At 48.6% G+C, this 27,681-nt stretch overlaps 1 protein-coding gene across 9 annotated transcripts in view; it reads right to left on the bottom strand.

Moving 5' to 3' along the window:
• The window catches only part of DAB2IP (DAB2 interacting protein), a 157,523-nt gene that overhangs the window by 107,482 nt on the left and 22,360 nt on the right, over window positions 1–27,681 (bottom strand). For 4 of the 9 annotated variants that reach the window (XM_074556450.1, XM_074556444.1, XM_074556447.1 and 1 more), the window contains exon 2: window positions 2,466–2,569. In XM_074556450.1, coding sequence (XP_074412551.1) covers window positions 2,466–2,534 — 69 coding nt within the window. In that variant the 5' untranslated portion in view covers window positions 2,535–2,569. Of the gene's footprint in view, window positions 1–2,465; window positions 2,570–18,924; window positions 19,344–27,681 lie in introns of those variants that run through there. The other 5 variants (XM_074556446.1, XM_074556448.1, XM_074556445.1 and 2 more) reach the window with 3 other exon arrangements.

The raw sequence follows: 27,681 nt of genomic DNA, 5'->3' as shown, positions 1-27,681 counted from the left end.
CAGTGCTCGATGGGATGGCAGTGAGAGCTCCCAGCGAGCCCCAGCCAATCCTCCCCTGCAGCACTGCCCTGCCAGGGGGCACAGGAGGGGTTTCACTGGCACTCCCAGACCTGCCCAGCCTCTGGCCCCTGAGTCTGACAGAATACCCCACACACTTCAGCTTTAACCCCTCGCACACCTGGAGCTATTGGGATTCAATGCAGAGAGGCAAAATGTTTCTCTGCCTTCTCCTGCAAGCAGGGCTTTGACCAGGGCATGGGGAAGGGACACTTTGGTGTCCCCAGCCCTGCAGCATCAGCTGCTGCTGCCACATCCCCACTGCAAGTGGAGACTGGAATCTGAACATGGCTCTGAGAGCAGGATCAGGACAAGGAGCTCAGCCCAGGTCCAGCCTCACTGGGGCTGGAGCCTCCAATTTCTCATTCTGCATCAGCTCATACAGAGCTCTGAGAGCATGGAAGTGAAGGGAGGGATTTACATGGAAAATAATTCCTGTACAGCATGAGATAACCAGGACTAGAGGAGATTTTCCCAAGTTTAAGAAGCTTCATTAAAAATTTCTTTCAGGAGAAGGGGTAAGGACAGGACTTGATTTTCAAGGTTTATATTCTATAATTCAAAAACTACAGGAGCTCTTGTTTTCAAAAACCACAATGCCCAATTATCTGTAACCTGCCTGGCAGACTTCTGCATGGGAAGGGAAGTTCCCAAATTTCCACCCTAGTTTGCTCTAGTTTTGAAATGAAAGAAAGCATCTGGGAATGCAACACTGCCAAAATAGCAGAAACCAATGGCTCCCGAGCTTCACAGGCCCTTGGAGACTCAACAGCAGAAGGATGGAGATGTCAGGGAAGAACAATCAGCTGTAAAATATGAAAAGCTCACAGTTTTCAAACCTACAACAGCAGGCTCAAAAGTAATAATCCCATTACCACTAAACTAAGGCACTAATTACTATTCCCAGTGGCTGGAGTGGACTGACTGCTAATGTTCCTCTGGTTAATGAAGGAAGGTGAGGGAGAATATATTTCTAAAGTCAGACATCTGCTGAAGGCTGGGCAGCAGCACCAACTGTACCTAATGAAGCCATTCATATTAATGCAGTGACACTCGGAGGGGGCGCAGGGGAGAAATGAGATGAGGCTGGATTTGAACTCAGAGAAGACAAATGTCATGTATTACCCCTGTGATGGCTGCCCTTATTTAATCCACACTGAGTAACAGAGCTGCTTAAAGCAAAGAACTGCATCCCACATCAGCTGTTCCACCACCAGCTGCTCAAAGCTGGAATAGCTTCTCTAAAAACCCAAAAAGCAGGATATATGCCATTGGAAAGGAATAAACTGCTTTTTCTTTTCTTTGACTACAGGGACACTATGAGAAATATTCCCAAGTCCTCTGTCCTGTGAAGAATCCAGATTTTCCCACCATGTTTTGCTGTTTTCACCAACCAGCAGTAGTTGTTTAGAGTTCAAGGATACTCATTCACTGAGATCAATAGGTTCTGATGGCTGGAAGAACAATTTCTAGAACTAAAATAAACTACTTGTCCAAACTGCTAATCATGACTCATTCACCAATGCAAATGTTCCCAGGTGAACTGGGTGTGCTCACATTATTCTTTTTTCAGATTGCACCATTGTCTTTGCTTTGAAATTCTGGTTCTGCCTCCCTGAGTTTGGTAAGCAGTAGCTGAGTCTGTAAAGAAGGTGTGGCCTGCAGAGAAAACCTGCAAGGAGCAAACCTGCTGCAAGACCATTTGTGTCTTCTCTGAATAAAAATAAAAATATCTGTGTGTGCTGAGAGCCAGCCCAGACACTGCTGTGAGCAGGGCCTGGGGAGGGGACTCTGTGCTCACTCCTGGCTGTGCTGACACCAGGCAGTGCCAGCCAGGGCTCAGCATTGACAGATCCCATTTTGGGGTCCCTGCTCCTGACTCTCAATGACACAGCACTGCCCTTCCCATGGAGCACCAAGAGCTCTGGCAGTCATGGTGCAGAACAACCAGGGACACCTCAAAGCACAGGGATTGAAGCCATGGAAAAAGTGGATGGCTGCTCCAGGCTCCTGCTGGGACAAGATCCCAGGCTCTGGGCAATCCCAGCTTGGCAGGTGTCCTGTGAGTAATGACAGGTTCCTCCAGAGGAGATTTTCTCTCTGTAGGAGTGTGAGCACACACTGTACAGCTGCAGACAGGTAAATGCACCCAGGAATACACTGCACCAGGACTCACAAGGAAACCTCTCCAGGAAAGTTTCCCAGGTGAAGCTCCAGACCCATTCAAGCCCTGCTGCTCTACCGGGACACATCTGGCAGCTGCTGGCTGCTCCCAGTGTCTGACAGCAGCCATCCCAGTCTCACACACAGCAGTGTCACACACATCATCACATCCCAGGGTGAGCAGGCTCCTTTCCCCCCGGCCGTTCCTCAGGACCCCGGGCCCAGGGGCAGGGGCAGGCACTGACCGTGACGCGGAAGGGCGTGGTGGCCGCGGGCTCCATGCCGGGGTTCTTCTCGGCGATGCCGCTGGGCATGCTGCGCCTCTGCCCGCAGCGCTCCGGGGGCGACTCTGGGGACAGAGCACAGGCACAGTCACCAACCCAGCACAGGGACAGCCCAGCTCTGCCAGCACCCCCGGCACCGGGCGCTGTCTCCCTCCCAGTGAGGCAGCGCGACCACCCCACCCCAGGCATTTCCCCTGCCTGGAGCAACATTCCACCAGCAGGACTTTCACCTTCAACAATTAGCATTTTTATACAACTGTAAGCTTCAGATAATGCCTGACAGGTTGGCATTATCATTATTTCCAGTCTGCAGATGAGTAAACAGAAACTGCATTGAGATGAGTGAGAATTATATGCAAAGTACAAACCCGTGCACTTGTGGATTTGATCCTCCTCGGGGAAACTGCTAATGGGGTTAGAGGCACAGGATGCTGAAGTTACCTCTCTAATTCCTCTAGCAATTTGTTTTGGAATCAGGAAAAAAATAATGAAATCCTGCTCTTGATAAAGTATAAAATGAGGATAGGAATACTTACCTCCTTCCCTGCTGGCAAGGGAGGGGGCTGAAAAGGTAAAATTAACAACTATGCTCAACACTGAAGAGATTTAGAAAGATGCTAGGACAGGTCAGCTGCAGCATCGTAAGGTGTTTCCTCACTTCACAAACCCTCTCTGAAAGCACCATAGAACTCAGAGAAACAGAATTATTTCCAAGCTGCCATTCAGTGATGCTCAGACCTTGAAACAAGTTTCCCTTCCCAAAACCATCCCAGAGTCCTCCTTAGCCAAGCATTTCCATGGCCATTGTCTCCTCAGCAAGGTTCTGCCCTTGCCAAAGCCTGACTGTAAGAAACAACTATCACCAGCAATTCCACCCCACCATTCCTGAGATGTGTCTTAACCCACTCCAAAAGAGCAGATTGAGATTCCAGCCATGGATGGGCTGAGGTGCTGGCTCGGTGACATCTTCCTTGGTTGCCACGTAACCTGTGTGAAACTCAGGCAGCAGCAGCTCTGCCTTCCCAGCCTCCAGCCTGCCTTCCAATGGCTGGGGCACTTTGTCTGCAGAAAGCTGCACTTTGAATCTCAAGCAGTAAAATCCTTTGGTGTCATCTCCTCTCAGAAGATTCAGGCTCCCACTCCATTCCTTTGAACCTTCTTTTGTTTTTGGACTGTCATAAAGAAACTACTTGATTCCAGCATTTTGAAAGTGAGCTCGAGATGACAACTGAAGAAGCTGCTTTGCATTTTCTTAATGACCGGAAAAATGAACCTTGTTTAAAGCATTTCTGACACACCTGGCTGGAAAACAGGAACCATGGCATTATGTGAAAGGCAGCTACATGAAATTACTTTCATCATGTGCTCCCCAGCCCCAAACACTGCTCAGCACCGAGGGAAAGCATCTCTATGGGGCTAACAGCCCCCCAACTTAGCTTCTTTTTTCATCATTAAAATACACCTCAAGCAGAACCAGCAAACACATCACTGTGACCCCAGACCAAACACAGAGCTGGCTTAGCACCTAAACCCTCCTATAATTATTAAACTTATGGTTCATGAAATGTTTGCAGTCAAATCTTCATTTTAGCTCTGTGTAAGCACTGTGGGTTTCACTGCAGGAGAGATGTTACAAAACCCTCTGTAAGAAACCAGAAATAACCAGAAGGAGGGGTGGGTGTGGGTGTTGGAGGGGATGGGGGGGAGCTGTTTGTTTTAAAGGTTAATAAAAATAGCTTACAGGTAAATTAGTAACTCCAGGAATGTACAGCATTCACTTGGTGAGCAGTATGAATTTATAAAGGTTTAAGTGCCCTTTTTACTTCTTCAAGGCTGGAGGCACCATCTCAGGCTGGGTCACTCTGCCCAGGCCGGGCATCAGCCACGCTGCCATGGCAAGCCCAGGGCCATGGAAAAGGGCACTGTAAGCAGTAATAAAAACTCTCCACAGTCACCAGAGGCTGAGAAAGAAATGTCTTCATTTGAAGCATAAGATATTTGGGTTAGGCCCTGGGAACAGTCCCATCCTGCCATGGACAGAGCTCTCCCTGCAGAGACGTTCAGGGACAATGGGCTGCCTTTCCTCCCCTCTCCTGGGGCTCACAGATACCACACACCTCCTGAAATCCCTTCCAGCCTCATTTTCTGTCATTTCTGTCACATTTGCCCACTTGTGCATAAAATAAGCAAGCTTCAAGGGATCGGATTCAGTGTCTGATTTTGGCCTTTTCTTCCCAAGCTCTCCTGAACTTCCAGCTCTGTCTGGACAGACATGGGGGCAATTCTGTGTCACCTCTCAAAAGCACAGAGGGCCCAGGGCTCATCCACGTTATACAGCACAGGAGAGAGAGAAATAAACAACAGGGCCTCCTGCTTTTCCAAATATTTACAGAAGACTGCAATGTTTTTGGTCTCCCCCTGTGCAGAGTAAGATCTTCAAAGAGAAACTTCCTTGAAATTATCAAGCCCCTGAAAGCTCTCCCAGGTTATCCCCCAGCTGGGCCAGCACGTTGTTGGCTGTGGAGGGCACCAGGAGGTTTTTAAGTTGAACATATCCCACTGCTAAGAGGACACACAGCACTGCAAACACTGCACAATAATTTAGGACCTCGGGCTTATGAGTATTTCTGAAACTCCTTCTGTACAGTAATAAACACATTTGGTTTGTTAACTTATTCAAGGCACTGGAACTGACAGAATAATTAATCCTCACTCCACTCTTCCATGCCTGTTTTTCACGCTGTGGAATGGTTATGGAGCAGCACAGCAATCTCCCCAGGGCTCCAGGGCAGCAGCAGAACAGGCTGTGAGCAGCTCCCGGCACCCAAACTCTTCTTTAACCCACCCAACATCACTGCCTCCTATGACTCCACTTCCCAGACACTGCTCCAAGCGGGTTGTTATGTGTAACAAACACACAAACAGCTGTTACTACTGTTTACTTTTCACTTAGCAAGTGAGGTGTTCTTCCATTTGCATTACCTGCTCCTGAGAATCCCAACTAGTCCAAGAGATCATCAGGATTACGCTCTCATTATGGAGAATAAAATACTTTAACTCCTGTTTGTTCATCTCTCCTCACACTCCCCCCTCGCACAATTCCAGGGATCAGCCAGTGGAAGAGACAGCGGGAACAAAAGCAACGCGAGGCTGCCGGATGGAATAACAACAAGCAGGAACTTCCCAGCAAGTTGATCTCCTGATAAGAACCTGCTCCAGCTCCAGACAACAAAGGGAGGTCCGACCTGAGCGCTGGGAGAGAAGTCAGCAAGGAGAAATGTTCTCCCCGAACTCACCAGAAGGAAGCCGTGCTGGTGAGCAGCGCTCATGCCATGGCACTCGGAAGGAGCCGGGAAGGAGAGAAGGAGAGGTGATGACTTCATCAGAGGCAGCGAGAGAGGGAGGAATGCCTGGAATGCCAGAGCAGGCAGCAGCACCGGGACACGCAGGAGCGCAGGTTCCTGCTCCTATCCCGGGATGGGCTATGGAAGGGACACTTTGAGCACAACAAAACTGCACCAGCTCCTCTGCAGGTGATGCAGGAACTCCGAGTTCCCCAGAGCCCAGGGGCGGTGCGGAGGTGCCGCGGGCAGCCCTGCCGAGGTCAGGCCGTTCTTGAGCTGGGCACGGGGCTGAGCTCCGACCGGCGCCGCCCCAGCGGGCACCGCCCCAGCGGGCACTGCCCGGCACCGCCCGGCCCCGCCCCAGCGGGCACCGTCCCAGCGGGCACTGCCCGGCACCGCCCGGCCCCGCCCCAGCGGGCACCGTCCCAGCGGGCACTGCCCGGCACCGCCCGGCCCCGCCCCAGCGGGCACCGTCCCAGCGGGCACTGCCCGGCACCGCCCGGCCCCGCCCCAGCGGGCACCGCCCCAGCGGGCACTGCCCCAGTGGGCACCGCCCGGCCCTGCCCCAGCGGGCACTGCCCGGCCCTGCCCGGCACCGCCAATGCCCCAGCGCTGCCAGGGCGGAGCCCCTGTGAAACCGGAGCGAACAGGAATTACCGGTCTCCTGCTCGCACAATTACAGGCCGTGAATTAATTTTATTGCTTAATGAATTTAGGTGTTATTCCTCTAATTTCTGCATTATCTAATAAGTCCTTATTACAAACCCGAGAGAGGAGAGGAGGAAGAATGGTGACAGTGATTTAACGTGGCTCATGGTAGCATTGACGAATTAAGAAAGTCTCTGGAGAACAGGTATCTGTAGTGTCTGTGTGATTCCACATACTCAGGAGAGGCTGCAGAAAAATCTACATTTCAGACAGCTCTGGGTGGCCACAGGAGCCCAGGAGAAAAGATGGATCTTTAGTCTGAATCCAAATGGGGATTTAGAAGGGAATAGAGGCACTTTAAAAAGCGGAATAGACAGTGACAGAAAATAATAAACACTGAGCTGAGCCAACTTTCCTCTTCACAAGGCGTGAAGAACTTTGAGTGGGAAGCAGAGATGCCACAATGTCTGATTTCCAGTGACACAGAGGCTGAGAGGTTATGAAAGCCCTTCCTGCTGCCATCAGCTGGCCCAGGAATGCAGCTCAGGGCCTCCTTTGGGGTCCAGGTACCTGCAGCATTTATTGGAATGGATCACCCAGAGCCCTGCTGACCCTGGGAATTGCAGCTGATCCCTTACAGCAGTGTCAGAACCACACAAAATTAATTAAAAAGCAAACCTCTATTAGGCAATAAAATAGACTTTTAAATGAAAATGGCCATGTGGCAGAAGTTGAGGGCAGGTGCTGGTGCCCTCTGAACAAGCAGACTCCTCTGAAAGCAAAGCTAATGAACACAGAGAGGGTGTTCTCCAGCCTAGGGGAAGCCATGCCACTCCTGCTTCTTATCTTAGAATAAAATTATTTCTTTTTGCATCTTAGAATCTCTGGCTTAAACATTCATAAGCTTCCATAAAGCCCAGCAATCCCCCTGGCTGTACCCACAACTCTTCCACATCAGAATCGCTGATTTACTCCCCAGTCATTTCATGCTCCAAGCAGAAATAGTTTCACATTTTCTCATGCTCTCATGACCTTTCCAGACAATTAAGGACACTGTTTACAGAACTACAGCTGGTAAAAACCCCTCTCCCTTATCTAACTGTTTACATACAGAACAAAAAAATAAATTGGGATCATTACTTGCCTTCTGGGCTACACTCTGGCACCAAATACTTGGAATTAAACAACTGAGTCTATGCCCACAGTTACTGCTCCCCACAGCAATGACACCAAACTGAGCCAGCTTTTTACCAGTGCCTTTGTTTCCCCCTCAGGTGACTGCAGTGGTACAAAAGCACCACTTTTGTGGTGTTTTTTTTCAGTGTGTCTCTGATGACAGTGCCCCTGCCTAAAAGCAGCAAAGCACACCTGAAGCACCACTTAGAGGCACACAATTCTCTGCAGCTCCAAGAACCCTGGCTGGGACAGTTGTGTGAAGAACTGAAGAGCCTTGTTAGAAGGAATACAGAAAACAAATCCCAGAAAACATCAGAACACACTGATGGTTTCACATCAGTGAAAACTGGTCCCCTCAGCTAAAACCTGTTACCTTACCTTATCTGTTATCTTCTCTCAAAGTGGGACTAAGAACTCCTGAAAGAAGAGCTTTTTCTTTGTTAAATAATGATTTGGAGTGACACTGACCTCTGCCACGGCACACTGTGCACTTTAATGGCTCTCCCCTCATCTCTGTGGCAGGTTCCTGAATATCATGGATTTAATATCCCTCATCCTGCTCCTGAGCCAGTGCTATTAATGGCTCTTGAATCTAGGACTGAAAAAAGCTCTGCTATTTTTCTGAGTACTTGATATGTATCTATTCCTTAATTTTCTCTATTACCCAGTAAGAGAACTCCTCTCCCAGCATCTGCCTCGGTGCTTTCTGATGTGTGCAAGCAGCAAAGGCTCCTCTCTTGCCTTTCTGCGGGCTCTGGTTGCCGGGTGCCGGTGCCCCTCTCTCCGGGAAAGCTGGGCTGGGATTTCCATGCCCCAGCCCGGGAGGAGCCGCGGTGCCCGGCCCAGCAATGGGCTGTGGGGCTGCGTGTGCCAGCCGCGGCCCCGGCGCCTCACTAGATGGAGCTGGAGGCCCTTGGCTGGCCCAGCTGCAGCGCGGGGAATCCTCCGGCTGCGCTGCGGCTGCGGGGCACTGATGGGCAGCGGAGCTCAGGGCGCTTTCCCTGCGCTTTCCGTGCGCTTTCCGTGCGCTTTCCGTGCGCTTTCCCTGCGCTTTCCGTGCGCTTTCCTTGCGCTTTTCCTGCGCTTTTCGTGCGCTTTCCGTGCGCTTTCCCTGCGCTTTCCGTGCGCTTTCCGTGCGCTTTCCCTGCGCTTTCCGTGCGCCTTCCCTGCGCTTTCCCTGCGCTTTCCCTGCGCTTTCCTTGCGCTTTCCCTGCGCTTTCCCTGCGCTTTCCTTGCGCTTTCCTTGCGCTTTCCGTGCGCTTTCCGTGCGCTTTCCTTGCGCTTTCCCTGCGCTTTCCGTGCGCTTTCCCTGCGCTTTCCGTGCGCTTTCCCTGTGCTTTCCGTGCTCCCTCCCTGCTCTTTCCCTGCTCTTTCCCTGCTCTTTTCCCTGCTCTTTCCCTGCTCTTTCCCTGCGCTTTCCCTGCTCTGGAGCCATCCCAGCACAGCCAGGCACTCTGACAGAGACCCAGGGCAAGTCCTGCCCTCCAGAAATCCAGGTGAACACATCCTGAGGAGACAGATTAAACCCACTTGTCAAAGGAAAATCCCTCTCCAAGGGAAAAAGGGAAAGGAAAGAATAGCACTAATGGGAAAGGAAAGCTGAGGTGATTCTCATTGTGAGAGGTCTGAAAATTCAGCAGCTCTTGGGTGCTACAAGCCTGGAGACCAGATCAGATCCACGTGCATGAGGCACAGCTACAGTCCCAGACCTGTGCCAGGGACAGAACAGAAGGCATCCAGAAAATGACCCTCCCTTTCTGAAGATAAACAGCAAATCATGCTGATTGAGCAGCCTGTAGCACAAACTCTGTTTTACTGTCTGGTATTTTTTAACTAGATATGTGTATATATAGCTGGTATTTTTATTCTTTCATTATTAGTCTCTAAAATAAAATATGTATGATATTTATCTTCCTCTGCTATGATATCCACAGAACAAATTCCTCCTCTGCTAACGGCATATCATTAGGAGCCTTTTCTCCAGGGCGAAATTGAAATCAAGCACAGACTTAAAAAATACATCAGAAAAAGCTGAAATTCTATCCTGGTTGGGGGCCAGACTGTGGTGACTGCCAATACCCTGGTTAAAGTGGAAAGGATGATAAAGTGAAGTGGAACATCAGCTTCCTCCCATGTGATGATAAAGACAAGCAACACGGAGTGTGGAGAACAAGGAGTCAGCTCTGGGGAGATTTAAATTAGGCTCATCCATCATGCTGAACCTTCCTGCAAAGATTCTGCTCTGTCACCACGAGCTTTCCTGCAGCACTTTATCCACAGAGGCAATCTGAGGGCAAGGAGAAAGTTCCATGCTCTGCAGTTCCTGTCCCTGTCTCGGGAGGTGTCACCTGGAAGCAACACCCAGGGCAGGGTGGCTCTGTCCCCGTCAGGGGCTCTCCCCAGGAGCGCCCTGCACAGCTGAGCTGAGCAGGCCACAACAGCTCCCTTCACATGAGGCACCCTCAGGAGAAATGGAAACTTCCCACAGCTCATTCCCAGGCCATTCTTCCAGCCCTGCACAGTGGCTGCTGGAACAGGTCTGTACTGGTAAAATGCAAATTAAATAAATAAATACTTAATTTATAAGCATGATTCATCAGAGGTTTCATCTTCTACAGCAAAGAAACAGATGTTCTATTGATGGCACTTCATTAGAGAGATAAATGGGGTCACACACGTATCTCTGTTCACATCCATCTGCATAATAGACCAAACATTAAGGTTTGAATTTCGCATGGTGCATGTGGCTCTCAGAGCAGCCTCAGAGAGTCTCAATGCCCAGAGCCTGCTCACCCACCTCAGATTGTCTCAACAGCCAAGGAACTTTAACTCTGCTCAGAAAAGCAGGAGGCTGGGATCTAACACTGGATATTTAGGAGACAGTTTCACTGGGAACACAGAAGAATATTGGATTTTAAATAATGGATGGCAGTGATTTTTTGTGCCCACCAAAATACAGCATCTGTCATGAGGAAGCAACTCAAAGCAGCAGTGACAGCCAAGTCTGGAACCCCTGTTGTTCCTCCAGTTCACGTCAGGGAGGGTTAGGATTGGGGACAGGGTTAGGGAGAGCTGAGAGGGATTTTCTGGTTTTCCATTCATTAATGCAGGAGGCCTCAGAGCTCCCCTGGCTAACAGAAACAAGTCTCCTGCACTTCACAGGCATTAACAGAAGATAAAATGAGTGGTATCCTTTGCACAGATGTGCCTCTGCTGTGTGTGGATGTGAGTGTGTGCACAGCTGTGTTGGCACAGCAGCTCTGCACACCTGGGCAATGCCCCCTGTGCCAAGGCACTGCTGAGATCCCATCCCTGCTCACTGCTGTTCCCCATCCATCTCTCCTCTGGCTGCTCAGACTCTCTCAGCAATTGTTTCACTATTAGAAATTGTGGAATGTAAATCCTAATTTATTGTGACTGATCCTTTTATTTCCTCTGGGGGTGGGTGGGTATTTCTGCTCCTCTCCCACAAACCTGCTCTGCAAACACTCGCAGGTGGCAGCTGCACACTCACTCTGCAGTTTTCAAGCAAACAACACCAGTGCCAAGGAGAGACAAGGAACATTAAAAACCAGTCGTGTTTTCACTTCCCAACCTATTTTTGAAACAGGAGGGAGCAGGAGAATGTTCTTACCTACACCAACACTGACATTTGCATTTTCCATCCTAAAAAATATGCAAGATCTGTGTTGGGATTTCTCCCTCCAGAACTGCCCTGCAGTCACTCTGAGGAGCAAATGGGCACTTGAACAGCAACACTGCAACCCTGCCGAGCAATTCAGCAATTTAGTGACCAACATTCACCCTCCTGGGGGGTTCATGCACCCCACCCCACTCTCTGAAATTTCCTTTCGGTGTTCACCAGACTTTCAGCTGATCCTAGAAGCAGAGTTATGTAAATGAACACCAAATGTTCTCACTTCAAACACACCAGCCCCATCAAAATGTGTTCTAGTCTAAGGGTATGAAGGTAATAATTGGTAACCTTTGACTGCTAAAAATGTAAAGGGAAAAGATCTTTCATTTAAAACTTGCTCGTTTGGTTACCATGGACACTGCTTAATCATGAAGGATGACTATTACTTGTTCCTATAGAAACCAAGAAGCTCAAGAAGCATCCTGTAATTTAACTCCAGACGCCAAATTTTACACCAGTCCCCCTATTAGCACATTTGGGTACTTCAGAACAAGCCCAAGCTTGATCTCTGACTCTAAAAGAAATTCAGTGATGCAGAAATGCTGTAAGAAACCAAAAATATGAGCATGTAAGGTACAAAAGAAACTTGCACTTCACATAAATTGGTTTCTTCAAAAGGAAACATTAAGTGCTCAGCATCTGAGGATTCCTCTTTCAGTGCAAACGTTAACGAAGCAAAACTTTGGTTGTCTTTATTGCTGTCAGTGTTCTCCAAGTCCATACAATTGCAGGGCATGTTTTTCATCCAACTGAATGCTTCAATGCCCAACTTAAGATGAACTTCTGGAGCAGTGTGAGAGCCTGGGATTCCTAATGAGCCTCTGGGAGCTGCTCGTGGTCCCAGCCTGGCTCTCCAAACCAGACCTACAATAAGAACATGCCCCTCATGCAAGGAAAAATCCAATGGGCAGCACAAACCTGCAAAATTCAGGCCATGTGTTGCTCTAACAAGTCTTTTAGAGTTTATGTTATTAGTAAAACCACAACACTTGTCTGGCATTGCTCATCACCTCAAAGCTTTACCTTCAGCACCAAGAAACATTAGTCAGAATCTCTCTCTTGTGTAGGTCTGGGCGAAAAAAGCTTGCAGAAATTGCCTGTGGCTGACACTGAATGGGGAATGGTTCACAGTTCTCAAAAAACCATCCATTTTTCCATTCTCTGATTCCCAAAGGGGCCTGAGGAACTCAGTGTAAAAGCCTGACCCCGGGGCTGCACAAACCAGTGACAGGAGTCAGGAGTTCTGTGCACCTTCTTCCACAAGCATACACACAAACACACAAACAATTTGGGTCTGACTCTAAAATACTCTCTGGAGTGTTGCAAAGGAAAGCAAACCACGCTCAGAAGTGTCTGAGCTGAAAAAAGCAAAACTGATAAAGCCCAAATGAGAACGTTCCCTGACCCAGCTCGTTCCCATCTCTATTGAGAGCAGAGTGAATTAAAGGATTAGAGAGTGCCTTCAGTGCAATAACTTAGGGGATTAGTGGCACACTAGAAGACCTTCAAGGGAAATACAGGTTTAAAAGCTTTAAAAGGCAGCTCTGTGTCTAAATTGTTTGGACTGCCACAGCTGTAAGGAGACAAACTTACTCTAATACATGAGTGATCATGAAAAGTCTGCTGAAACCCCTCGAAGCATGTTTTTGGAAGCAATTCTAGTTTGGACTCAGACCAGGGTTTTTAACCTCTTTCTCATTTAGTACCCACAGCTTGTAGATAAAAACTCATTGTGCATTACTCGAGAGCAAATCTGCTCCTTCACTCCTTGCAGGGCAGTCAGCCCCTCTCAGGAACTCAGTCGGGGAAAAGGGGAAAAGGATGGGACTGCCAGGGGAGAGGGCTGCAAACAGAGATAGAGGAAGAGATGAGCCAAAAGCGACAGTGCTCCTGAGAGAGTCCCACCGGGCTTTCCCAGGGGAACTGTTACAAGTGGATTCATTTAAATCTCGTAGGAATTTCTCAGAGAACATCACTGAGTGTGGATGTTCCTGCATTGCTGGAGGAGGTGGGGCAGGTCAGGCTTTGCTGTAGGAGCAAAGGGAGTCAAGGCACTGCTGCCACCTCCTTCCTGCTGAAGGGTCAGCCCAATAAATTTGCCTGCAATAAATTCACTCTAAATTTTTGCTTATTAAAGGGATTCTGAGATTTAAGCGTTGTTTAATATCAAAACAATTCCAGAATTCCTCCACACACCACTTCCCAAGTCATTAAATTTAGTCTCGATTTTTACTAGACAATGAAGCATTGAACAAACACAGCAAAGTCTCAGCTGGAGCACTGGTGCTAAAAATAGCACAGCTGACAGTGAATATTTCCTATAAACAGCACAGCTTTAAACATTTTGCATATCTTTTCTATGGGCATCTGTCAGCCATGCTGTTAAAATTTCAATGAAAGGCTGCAAGACTTCTGTGGTGAAACAGAAAATGCCACAAAAGAGACTTGAAAAACAAAGCAATGATCATTAAAAAGTGCAAAGCAGGAAGGTCTCCTTTTCCTGGCATTTAAAAGACACCACCCTTGTAAAAAAAAACAAACCCAAGCCTATTGCTAATATTTATTACTGGGCTCCTCACTTGCCTGCTCCCAGCCCTTAAAAGAAAAACAAAGTCCTGCAGAGGTGGAGAGGGAGAAATTCCAGCTGGCATTCCTTGTCCAGCATCACTTTTAGTTAATGTGCTGCAGAACAGATTTTCAGCTAGGGAAGATTAGTGGGAGGTGAGTGCAATATCAGTCGGCTTTAAATATAATAAAACCTCCTTAGTTGTTATGTCACTCTGGGACATGCTGGGACAATTTTCCAATCTCTGCTTCCCTTGTCCCAAGGGAGTGCCTGAACCTCCAAGGTATTGATTATTTGGGTATAAGCTGATCTCTCATTTATCACTTAAAAGCTTTTGATTTCATCAAACAGAGAGACAAAGACTAAATTCCAGCTGTTTTCAACAGATGTGTATCTGAATAGCCTGTGCTGAGAAAAAAACCCAGCCTGACCTTGGCCTCCCAGCTCAGTGTTCAGTGCACTGAAATTCTGAGTTTTGCTGAAGATCAGTCAGTTTTCTCTTCACAGCTGCCATCAAAGGAAAGGAAGAAGAAAGTCTGTTTAATAAAAATCCTTTTCATAAAACACCTTGAAAAGCATCTGTGATAAACAGAACACAGAGCAAGACATTTATGTCTGAGGCTGACAGAGGCAGAAGGATCAGGAACACTAAACCTTCAAGATCAGGAACTCCAATGTTCTCAAATTCTCAGGCCTTTGATGCCAGCTGATTTCCTGCTGAGTTTTACACGAGAAGGCCCTGAAGCCAAAGCTGCATTTGGCTCAGAGATGGCACTGGGAATGCAGCACCGTGAGCGGTTTCTGTCAGCAAAGGGAATTTTCAGAACCCTTCCCACTGACCCCCATCCCTCCATGGTGTCCATGGGTAAGGAGCAGCAGGGAGGGATCCTGAAGAAAGCCACGGACCCAAGTGCAGCCACAAGCAGGTGCTGCTGTCACTGCAAATTCTCCTTCTCCCCGCTCTGCCTCCCAAGTACCTTCCACTGCATCAGATGGGTCACCTGGGAGTAATTATAATTACTGCCATGATTCCTCCTGCAGTCCCCCACATCTCTGAGCTGAACAGATGCTCCAGGCGTTCTGCAGGTAGATTTTTATCTAACTGATGTTGACCTGCAGCACGTCCTGACTCTCTGTGAGAGCAGAGCTGGGGGTTTCAGGCACTGTCCTCCTTCCAGCAGAGATTTGCAGTGCAGTGAAGCCTGTCTGCTTTACCCACTCCCAAACAGGCACAGTTTAAACGTGCTGGAGGCAGGATCTCATCAGCCTCTCAGAGCAGCCTTCCCCTCCTGCCTGGCTTTGCCCTCCCCAGCAGTGCCACTGGTCAGATATTGCAGCCTGGGCCCCCAGAGGGACAGAGTGACAGACACACGGACAGGTGATGGATGTGTCAGAGGCACCAGGGCTGACCAGAGAGCTCCACAACAGAGGGTGCCATCACACAAACCACTGAACAAGCTGCTGTCACTGCCGACAGCTCTGAGTCCTGGACATTTTTCTGCACACTGAAGCAGGCTGGCTCCATCTGGAGTCCCAACACAAAGCTCTTCCTCCCTCCCTCAGATCCTTGCACACAAAATGCAAACTCTGCTCACTCTGCCCAGCTGGAAGCACCAGAGCAGCTCTTTCCTGAGGGAGTGGCTCTCTCCATACCTCAGGAAGCAAAATCCATTTCCCAGACTGGGTCTCAGCTCTCCCAGAGCTGTGCAACCCCAGCCTGACTTTTCCTGCTGCTCCTGGAGCCCCCAGACCCCCACAGTTCATCCTTCTTCCAGTGGGAACAAAACTGTTAAGGAAAGCACTCCTGCTGCATTTTTGCAGCAATTCCATCTCTGCCCAGCCTGGACAAGCTCCCTCTGACCCACTGTGTGACACCACCCCTGCACAACAGAAACAGATCAAAACAAAGAGAAAATTCTCATCCAGCTTTGCAAATCCCTTTCAGATGTACAGATAAGAGGAGCTCAGCCACTGCTGAGAGGCAGGGATCCCACAGACAACACAAAATACTCCAGGAGAGATCAACAGCAACAAGATTTCAGCTGGTTCAAATCCAATTTCTTACAAACTTTCGGGCCGATTCCCATTTCCATCAAATCTGCCTGAATATTCCTCGTGTTCCTGACAAATGATGCCATTAAGTTCACTTTGGGTTACCTAAACGAAACTGAACACATTTAGTTTGTCACAGTAACTGAAATGACAGTAAAATATTTTGGTTTTGCACAGCACACAAATAAAGAGGGAAAGGGAACTGGGACGTGTTTGGGAGTTTACAAACACTCCTCCCTGACAGGCAAAACAACAAAAAAATCACGCAAAGAAAACCACGGTCTGAAGGAAAACCTGAAGCTCAGGGACTCATTTAGCTTCCCATTGTTTTCTCAGCAATGATTCAAAATCCTTAAAATCGTCCTGAGTGCCAGGAAAAGAGGAAAGAGGACATTGCACCGAGCTAAATCTTACAGTACTAGAGAAAGGTTTAAAATCTGCTCCATAAATCAGAATTAACTGCATTGAGACAAGTCCAAGCCTGGATTTGCACAGACACCTGATGTAAAGTTGCAGTTGTGCTTTTTATTCACACAATAACAAGAAAAGGGGAAATCTTTTCAGTTAATGGCTTTGATTAGGCTCACAGCATGATAAATACACCAGGACTGCCAGACTGCAGGGCAAACACAACCCTCTCCCCTCCTCTGAAAAATTCAATAGGAAAACACTCACATACTCCCACATTTTGGCTGCTTTAACGACAGGGAAAAGAACCAATAAACAGTTATTTCACAGCAGAAGAAAGAGAAAGGCAGAATAGCTGGTTTTAAAAATGCAACTGGGTCAGTTGCTGCCTCCAGTAGAAGGAATGGGCTGCCTGTGCCCTACAGAAACATCCCTCTGTGGACCTCCCTCCTGCTGCTGAGGACAAATAAGCTCTTTTAGAGCAGGATTTTTTAAAGTGCAAAGTGATTTGGGGCTTCAGGTCCCACAGGTTTCTGCAATGCCTCAGGAGCACAATCTTTAGGCTCTTTGGAAAATCCTACCCCTAAACAGTTCTCAGCTTTGTCATCTCCAGCCCCTGGTGACCCTCGGCTCACGAAGAACAAGAATCCAGGCACACATCTCTGCTGAGAGAGCCCATCTCCTCAGCACGGCTTTGCAAAGCTCTGCAAGCATCAGTGAGGCCTCCAAACCCTGGGAGAGGCAGCTCCGTCAATGGCAGAGCGCAGAGCTGAGCCTGGTTAGCTGGAAAGCCGGGGTAGAGCAGCACACGGGGTTAGAGCAGCCTCGCTGGCCCCAGCCCCTCGCACACTGACCTTGTGCAGAGCCCGGGCCGCTCCCAGGCCGGGGGGCCTGCGCCCCTCCTCATCCTCATCCTCATCCTCATCCTCATCCTCATCTCATCCTCACCCTCATCCCAATCCTCATCCTCATCCTCATCCTCACCCTCACCCTCACCCTCATCCTCATCCTCATCCTCACCCTCATCCTCACCCTCACCCTCATCCTCACCCTCACCCTCACCCTCATCCTCACCCTCACCCTCATCTTCACCCTCACCTTCATCCTCATCCTCATCCTCATCCTCATCCTCATCCTCACCCTCATCCTCATCTCATCCTCACCCTCATCCCAATCCTCATCCTCATCCTCATCCTCATCCTCACCCTCACCCTCACCCTCACCCTCACCCTCATCCTCACCCTCATCCTCATCCTCATCCTCATCCCATCCTCACCCTCACCCTCACCTTCATCCTCATCCTCATCCTCACCCTCACCCTCATCCTCACCATCATCCTCATCCTCATCCTCATCCTCACCCTCATCCTCACCCTCATCCTCATCCTCATCCTCACCCTCATCCTCACCCTCATCCTCACCCTCATCCTCATCCTCACCCTCACCCTCACCCTCATCCTCATCCTCATCCTCACCTTCATCCTCACCCTCACCCTCACCCTCACCCTCATCCTCACCCTCACCCTCATCCTCGTCCTCACCCTCATCCTCACCCTCATCCTCATCTCACCCTCACCCTCATCCTCATCCTCACCCTCATCCTCATCCTCACCTTCATCCTCACCCTCACCCTCATCCTCATCCTCATCCTCATCCTCACCCTCACCCTCACCCTCATCCTCGTCCTCACCCTCATCCTCACCCTCATCCTCATCTCACCCTCACCCTCATCCTCATCCTCACCCTCATCCTCATCCTCACCTTCATCCTCACCCTCACCCTCATCCTCATCCTCATCCTCATCCTCACCCTCACCCTCATCCTCATCCTCACCCTCACCCTCATCCTCATCCTCACCCTCATCCTCATCCTCATCCTCATCCTCATCCTCATCCTCATCCTCACCCTCACCCTCACCCTCACCCTCACCCTCATCCTCATCCTCATTCTCATCCTCATCCTCACCCTCACCCTCATCCTCATCCTCATCCTCATCCTCACCCTCACCCTCACCCTCATCCTCACCCTCACCCTCATCCTCATCCTCATCCTCATCCTCATCCTCATCCTCACCCTCACCCTCACCCTCACCCTCACCCTCATCCTCATCCTCACCCTCATCCTCATCCTCACCCTCATCCTCATCCTCATCCCAATCCTCATCCTCATCCTCATCCTCACCCTCACCCTCACCCTCATCCTCATCTCATCCTCACCCTCATCTCATCCTCACCCTCATACTCATCCTCATCCCAATCCTCATCCTCATCCTCACCCTCACCCTCATCCTCATCCTCACCCTCACCCTCACCCTCACCCTCACCCTCATCCTCATCCTCACCCTCATCCTCATCCTCATCCTCATCCTCATCCTCATCCTCACCCTCACCCTCATCCTCACTCTCACCCTCACCCTCACCCTCACCCTCACCCTCATCCTCATCCTCATCTCATCCTCACCCTCATCCTCATCCTCATCCCAATCCTCACCCTCACCCTCATCCTCATCCTCACCCTCATCCTCACCTACCTACGGCAGCGGGCAGAGCACGGCAAGGAAAGAGCTCGCAATTACCCCTGCTAAGCCGGTTCCGGCTGCGGGATCGGCTGCGCTGTCTCTGCAGTCGGGACCTCCGGAGCAGTCGGTAGTAGTAGGACGGTCTCCCAGAACTTTTCCTGCTGTTCATGGACATTTTTGGATCTATTTTACACACCCAGACATGCAGGCACGGGTTCGCTCTCCGCTCTGGTACAGGAGCAAAACAGTCCCAGCGTTTTAATGAACTGGAGGGTGGTTCTTTGGAGGGGAAAGGGAGAGGGGGGAAGAGGAACTCTTCACTTGACACATTTAAAAAGAAAAACAACAAGAAGAAAACATAAAAGGGAGAGAGAGAGGGAAAAAAAAGCAGGAGGCACCGGAGTGCATGTCTCAGCCGAGGGAGGACTCCAAGCGAGCAAGATAAACTGTGCTAACAACTCCTGCCCCCAAAAAGATAAGGCTGCTGGAGTAGGAATAGGAAGCCAGAGCTGGCCTGGGCTCCTGAAACGTGAACATAGGCTGGGGGAAATCCTGGACTGGATCCTGTCCGCCAGACATCTGATCAGAGTGTCCTGGAAGCATTCCCGGCTCCCGGCCCGGCCCCGGCCGCTCTGCCTGCCCCGGGCCCGCTCAGCTGCGGGGAGGGATCGGAGAGGGGATAATGATTTCCTGGCCATGGGACACATGGTAATAATCATCATGGAGCAAAAGCCCCGGAAAATAAAGTGAAATTTGAGAGGGGAAAACTTTAATTAGAAGTTGAATGAACAGAGCTCCAGACTCCCCTGGAGGCCCATTTCCTTTCAACATTCAAACTGAGTTATAGCACATCCCACAAATTAGAGAAAGGGCCTATTTACCATTTGGGTCCTGATGGCATCGAAGATTCTGCCTCCGGCTCATATTGCTCCATAAAATTACATTTCAATGGGCAGAATTAACACTTTAAGCCATGGAAGAAAATAAAACTACATATATATATTAAACAGATAAAACATTTCACTCCACCTTTACTGCTTCAAAAGGTCAAAAGTGAATTGTCCAGAATTCTGCACCTAAGCTCCTTCCCTTGATGGCACAAAAATGACTCTGCAGGAAGTGACAGAAAACATTTCAGAGACGCAGAATGGTGGCCAAGAACTGAATGCGTGGCTGCTGCTTCTCCCAGGCTGGCAGGTAACAGAGAAACCTCATCCCAGTGGGATGAGCTGCAAAACAACATCTGCACAATAACTCTGTGTTGTGTCCTCAGTTGTCATTTTTCCCAGACTTCTGTGCAAATTTATCTTTGTGGTGTCTCATGACCAGCCACGGGCTTGGCTGTGGATGAGCCCCGTTCCCCCGGAGCAGGAGCTTCAGCAGGAGCTGGAAAACTTCCCTGGATTATCCTGTCTTGTACCTCCAGTAACAAGAGGCAGAAACTGCACCGGGACAGGAGTCCCTTCCCCAGCACCAGCCATCCTCCCCGATTTGAGGGTTCCACACATTTCCACAGCCATGGAAAACATCAGCGCTGTGTGTCGGCCGAGAAAGGCCGGTCCAGGAGGAAGCCCAAGGCTCGCTCTTGCCTGAAGTCCATGCCTGGTTTTGAGGCCACACGTGAGGAATTCGGCGCCAGCTTTCAGGCAGTGCAGGAATGAGCACTGGGGAGGGCAGCGACAAGTTCAGGTCACGGAGGCAGATCCCAGCTGGACAGCGGGGGCTCCCGGCCCGGCAGGGGGACATCGCCCGCACACCCTGCACATCCCCACCAAGGCAAAGCCTCCACATGCTGCTCATCTGCTCCTCCTCCTAGCCAGAATCGCCTTCTTCTGCATATTGGGTACATAACAAAATAAAAATACAGGGACAACCCCAACTGTTTTCCAGATGAGCAGAGACTCGTCCTGTGCAGCTGATTCAACTCCCAAAAGGAGCTGAGAACATCCAGAAAACAGCGATGGGAAAGGCTGCAAATACTGAGGGGTTTGGTTAAAGATTTGCTGTAGATGAGAACCCAAATATTCAGGTGTCTCTCTGCAATTCTGTGTCATAATAACTGGGATGAAAGCTCTGAAGAGAGTCTTTCACAATTATGCTTTTATCACTAGAAATATCTTTAAAACGGCCTATCCAATTTACTTTTGTCATTCCCAATAGAAAAAAAAAAAAAGCACTGATGGAAATGAAAGTTTAAAGAATACCATTTTAAAAGCTCACCCAAATTTAGATGATCTGAAAGGGGAAGGTTTGATTTTGTTTAAGTGGAGCCAGGTGACTCATGCTCAGAGCCCTGGCGGCTGCTGGGGATCTCCCCAAGCTCTGAGGGAATGGGAGGTGGGAACACTCAGAGATTTTTATTTTTAATCAGCCAGGTACCTTCAGAAACACTCATACAGGTGACCACGAAGCAGGAGAGGTTAATGAGGGACTGTGAACTGTATGACAAGAGAAAGCAGCCCTATATAAAAGTATAAAGAAATGGTTGGGAGTTGTGTTTCAGTTTCCCCAGCTTGGCTCTGTCTCTCTCACTTAACAATGTTTCTGAAGGATTTAACTTCAGATGCTACAGGATGAAGAAGTATTAAACATAATTATCTTTTTTTCCTACAGTATCTTTTGTCCACCAGAGCACAGACACGTCTGCACATTTGCTTCTGCAAATACTTGCTCAGTTGAATGTACTTAAAACACATGAACTTCCTTTTTTTCATTCAGGTAAAAAAAAAAAAAAATCCAAGGAATGTGCCCATTATCAAGTGGGGAAGTCAGTTATTTGCTTCTAATAAATAATGTCCTGACTTTTTTTAAGAAAGAGCCATAATGTATTTTTAAAATGTGAATAAAAGAATTTCTCAGATATCCCTATCTGAAAAGGAAGTAGGGGAATGACACCTCCAATTCCCAACAAGGAGAGTTTTAGATAAGTTTTAAATTTCTGCAGCTCCTCGGCGGTGGGAATTCACAGCAGGCTGGCTCTGAGGAGGCCAAAGCTGTGTGTGTGTTACAGGGGGCACAGGGGAAGGGTCTGAGAGCCTGGAGACGTTTCCTGCACCCACCGTGAACTCGGGACGGGGCAGAACCACCGAGGCTGACTCACAGCACATTTCACATTTCCTGCCCCCTTCCCAGCAGAACAATGGAGCTAAAGAACATCAGCTTCTCCCAGCAGCTGGGGAGACCACAACAAAATCACTTCACTTGCTCTGCTGACACACGACACTCCTCCCAGGTACACTGGTTTATGACCTGACTGCTAATGATGCTAATAAAATTTACAAAGCCAAAATCCATCTAAAGACTTGTGCTAAATTTCCACGGACCTAACGAAGCAATTAAAACACATGGAGTCCAATGCAATGGAAGAAGAAACTTCTACCAGAATCAAACATCCAATGCCTCAGAGCAGCCTGCTCCTTTCAACAACAGGAAAAAACCAGGAGTGTGAAGTCTCCACTGTACAGCAAAAATTCCAAACTAAAAACAAAAACCTTGTACAAATCCCTAAATCAAACAAAGGCCCTCAGACCTAACTGGGAGCTGTACAAAACTTCCCAGCACTGTGTCTTCCACGCTGAGCTGCTGGCAGGAAATATTTGTTTAAGCAGGACTATTCTTCCCAAATATCCCTCATTACTAAAATAAAATGCTAGCAGTGATTCACTGAGTGATTAACAGAGTAACTTCAGCTCTGGCTTTCCCAGGATCCCCCATTTCCTTCTCCAAGACAAAACTGTGGCAGTTCTCTGCTGTGATCCTGGAGGGGCTCAAAAGCGACCTCAAAATCTCACCTGGTCCAACCTTCAGTGGGAAGAGAGCCCAAATGATCATCTTTACCTTCACATCTGCACAGTTAAATAAAACCCACATCACCTCTAGGTTAGGAATCCAATTATTAGATGTAATAACAAATACTGTAATAAACTACAAAATCCGCATTGACCTTAATCAAAATATTCATATAACAAAAGAAATTAACTCCTAAAAATATTTTTACTTTGTATTTCAGCAGTAAACTTGCTGTTGTGTTGCTGCAGGGAAGGAGTTGATAAAAGTCTGGCATCAGTGCTTTTCTGTGCCAGATTTATGGGTTATTATTAGCAGAAGGCTCAGCTATTTCTGCTGAGTTCTGTTACAGTGGCTTTGCAGGGCTGTGTGCTAAAGGCCAGGGAAGGAACCACGAACCTGCAGCAGCTCCTGCAGGGCATCACTGTCCTTGCCTGCCTGGAAGCTGAGTCTGCTCTCAGGCAGAGGGGGAGAAGAGGCTTTGCAGGAACTGCTGAGCACACAGAGAGCTTCTCCCCGTGTCAGGAGTGCGAGGGCTCAGGGAAGGAGCTGCCTCCCCTCCCTTCCCCTCCTGATGCCATCTGGGCACCTGAGGCTCCCCCTCAGCAAGATTCAGCTCTCGGGGTGTTTAATCTCATGACAACATCCACTGACAGCAGCATCTCTGCTGGTAAGTGAAATGAGAGATTAACTTGATTGCACATGCTATGTAAAACTTATTTCCTGATTAATTAATAGATTAGGCACTTCCAATTCATGTTTAAATGCCTGATAATGATCTCACGCTCATATAACAAATCACTGATTTATATACACACAATCTAAACTTCATTTTTCATGTGACAGATTATTTTCTTCCTTTCCTTGCCACATAATTTGCAAACTCCACTGCAAATATAGTTGCTCGTTTCACTTGCTTTTTGGCATCAGATGACTCATCCAAGGAATATTTTGGCAAGAATGATCTTTAGCCATCTTCCTTATCAGGCTGACATGACAGAGTAGCACAGAAAACACCCTCTGTTTTAAAAGAGTTCCCTGTTAACAAGTTGAAAAATGAAAATGTAGCTATTGTTTTTAAAGAGGGCTTTACAAAAGCAACTGGAAATCCTGCAATCAGTTTTTAAATACCATTGTGAGGGTGGTTTATTTAAATTTACGTTTTTCCTTCTGGCACAACAACACAAGGCTGCCCTGAGAGATGTTATTGTCCAAGAGCAGCTGATTGCAAAATGTGGAGAGCCTCCTTCAAACAACAGAAATATGAAAAACACTCCAAGAGCAAAGCAAGGGCTGGGATGTTTTGAAATGTGGAAGTTCAGGGCACCAACACCTCCAGTGCCTGAGCTCTCGTGAGCCAGGATCCAACACGGGGAATTCTCACCCTGCTGGGTCCTCACCAGCCCTGAGCAGGGAACTGGCTGATGATCTGGTAAAGGAGACTCCAAATAAAAATAGCAGAAAATATCTAGCAAGGCACACAGTGACCAGTAGTGCTCTTCTATTGCAGCATCAGCCCAAATTGTTTTTTTCTGCTTCTCTTCCTACTTTTTTGTACAGATCTTCCACTCACAAGTGTATGGAGTCTGTATGTTCCCATTCCACTAATACCCCTGTTACATTTTAGAGAGAAAAGCTACTAAAACCCCCTCTTCCTACTGAATTTAAATACTCTATTCTTCTAATATACTCATTTTCCCTGGATTACCAAGTCTAACATCACATCCACAGGGCAGCACCTTGGATGAGCTGGCTTGGAGGGTTTGTACAATTCATTGGTCAAATGCCACACTGATGCAAAGAAGGCAAAGTTTGTCTGTTTGGTGTTGTATCTAAGGCAGCTGGGTGGCCTCAAAGCGATTTTGGGAGGAGACACAAAGAGCAGCTTCTTATTGATAGAGCTCATGCTTGGAGATGAATGGCAGTGCAGGAATCATCCTCCCATGTCCTTCTCCTCCCCCCTAAACCAGACCTTGGTGCTGACCCTGCCAGTGGGGACATGTGAGGTGAACCCAGTGAGAAGAGCAGAGCAGAGCCCTCCCAGCACTGCCATGGGGCACCACAAGCACTGTGCAGACACCCCTGGGGTTTTCATTGGGGAAGAAAATGCAAACACCTGCTGCAACTTCGAATGCAGGATTTCCAAACAAACGCTGGAAAGAATGAGGAGTTCAGTGGGACTTTGATATAGAACACCAATGAGTGTGCAGCCCCTAAGCAATGCACAGATATCCAGACATAGATCTAGATCTATTTCTAGAGCTATTTCTCTCAGGGCAGCAACAGCCCCTCTGCACTGCACAGCTCCCACCAGGATGCAGCCTCACAGCTCAAACTACACAGTCAGTCTTTGCTAATCTTGGCCTAACTCAAAACTCTACTTATCTTTTCCTTTCTAAATCATCCCCAGGACAAGACTAGAATCTCTTTTGAAATGTAAAGGTTCTATAATAAAATTTAGAAAGCACATATGGTACAAATATCAAGCGTGAACATCTCTTCCCATCTTGTACGTTTCAAAGCCTGTGCAAACAGCACTTTTCCCTGGTTTTGATCATGCAGCCAAAATGAGTCATCTGTGAACAATTATGGCTCTGGCAGGGGCCTGACTGTTGGAGAATGAAAGGAAACACTTTATTATTGAAATGATCAGTATGCCAAGCTGAGAGGCGACTGCAGAGAATGTTAAGAGTCCTTTATGCTCCTTCAGCCAGCAAAATGGAAAGCAGAGGATGCAGTGCTGCACTCTCGGACACCTGAGAACACCCGAGTTGAGAATGGGCAATGCAAAGCACGAGAAAGCAGGAGCTGTGGAGATGAGCAAGGGAATATAAGGCAGGAAAAGAAACACAACCTTAAAGCAGGAGGCCTGGCTTTAAAAAGTGTTGGTTTTTCCTGGCTTAGTTCTCCCAGGGGAGTTGTGAACGTATTAAAGGAACACACAGTCAGAGGCCTCTGTGCTGAAATCCAAAACTATTAAAGGACATTTGTTGGGAGTTCGGGACTGGCTGAGTTTTACAGGCTCTTCTGAAAGGGGATGAATGGAATTCCCCTCGAGGAGAAAAAATAGCAACCAAACCATTTAGTAAGAACACGGATCTCCCTATGTGCAGCCCATTTCAGCAGTGATGCTGCTGAGTCTGGGTTTGCTGCCAGCAGGGCCTGGGCAGGATCCCCCTGGGATTCCAAGGGGAATTGGGGATCTGAGCTGCTCACTGAGGGCTCGGCAGGGCAGGGAGCTGGGCAGGATATTGCTCTGATGGACTTGGCAAATGAGACAAGCAGGAGATGATTTTAAAATTGGACTATGAACAAGCAGTGTATGAGAGAGTAATTCCTGTCCTCTTTTCCAGGAGCAGCTTGCAGAGGGAGGGGGAACAATGTGGTGATCACCACCCAGAGCCTGCAGACTATTTAAAGACCATGAGGGTTGACAGGATGACAAGGGAGACTCACGTACACAGAACTGCTAATGGAAGGTGTAGGGGGGAGAACAGGGAGCAATATGGGAAAAGCACATTTTGCACTCTGAAATTCAGGTCCAACTCCCAACAGAAGAGACGCTGGAGGAATTTGAGATCAATATTCTGACAGCAGGATCTCTCAGGTCTGAACATTAGCTGACAAATTCTTCTTGCTATTTCTGAAACCCTGATGTCTGACAACCTTTGGAACAGATTATCCCTCCATCACCACAGTTTGGGCAGCCTGGATCCAAAACAAAGCGCCCTGGGAAGCCTGGAGCCCAGACTGAGCTCACCAGTACAGGGGATTCGTGCAGGTCAGGGCTAAAATGTAACTTCCTGTGATCCTGAGCAGGGCAGGGAATGTTCACAGGTGTGGTGTTTGTCTTTGCAGGAATCAGCCTTGGAAAAGGTCAGTTCTGACTTCTTCAGTCCCACAGGGATTAGGAACCCCACACTTACTGTGTCAGGGCAAACACAAGAGACTGCACATTCCTGTTTTGGAGGGTTTGGGTTTTGGAGGGTCCTGTTCAGCTCTTTATACAAAGGCACTGTTGCTTCTAACAGAACTCATCAAGGCAGGGCTGCAAACTTCCTCCAGATCTGCCCCAAACAAGCCTGGCAAGCAGGGACACACTCTAAGCACAACCCTAACCCTGGGCAGAGCAGTGAAAGCAGCCTTGGGTGATGTTTGTTTCCAAGTGAGGAGGTAAAACACTTAGCAACAACGCTGAAAACAGACACCAGGAATTGGAATTTCCCAAAATGCTCATTCTTTGCGACTCCAGGAAGTAGCCCATGGTTATCTTCACACAGTAAGTGGCAATCCTACATGGAAGGCATCTTGTTTCTGTCAGGAGCAGCCTGGAATGTCATCTTGGCAGCAACTGGAGTGTTCTTTTTGTTTGGGTCATGTCACTCATAAACTTCCTTCCATAACACACTGAGCTGGGTATAAACCCACATAATACAGGGTATTGTGGAGCTTCTCCCAGCTGTGGCCAGGCTGTCCTTTGCACACACACTGTACACCTCCCTGCAATATGGTTTGACTTTTCTGAGCATTCCTAGGTCCCAAACAGCTCCTCAGGGTCCATCACTGCGTTACTATTGCAACAGAAACGAGATCGTTTCCATTTAAACCACAGAAAACAGATACAATGTCAGTGGTCTCAGAAAACATTTGTTAAACCCACTGAACATGGAGGAGCCCGGGAGAAGGGAGAGAGCTTTTCCAGCTGAAAACGCCAGAAACGCCAGTGCTGTGTCAGCACGTTAAAGCCAAGGAAAATTGCTCTGTTCTGGACACGGCCCTGCTGCAAATCCAGCGGCTCGCCGGGAGTTCCCTCTCAAGGTGCGAACTCTGCTGTGGCCAGCGCTGGCTCTGGGGTTCCCTCATTTCAGCACCGGCCTGGGCTGTTCCACGGCAGCGCTGTCCCTGTCCCGGGCAGGGCTGTTCCCCAGCGCTGTCCCTGTCCCTGTCCCAGGCAGGGCTGTCCCCCAGCGCTGTCCCTGTCCC

Source organism: Zonotrichia albicollis, chromosome 21 (genome assembly GCF_047830755.1).
Source record: "Zonotrichia albicollis isolate bZonAlb1 chromosome 21, bZonAlb1.hap1, whole genome shotgun sequence".
NCBI lineage: Eukaryota > Metazoa > Chordata > Aves > Passeriformes > Passerellidae > Zonotrichia > Zonotrichia albicollis.
The sequence above is the reverse complement of the archived record's forward strand: the minus strand, read 5'-3'. Positions and strand labels throughout refer to the sequence as shown.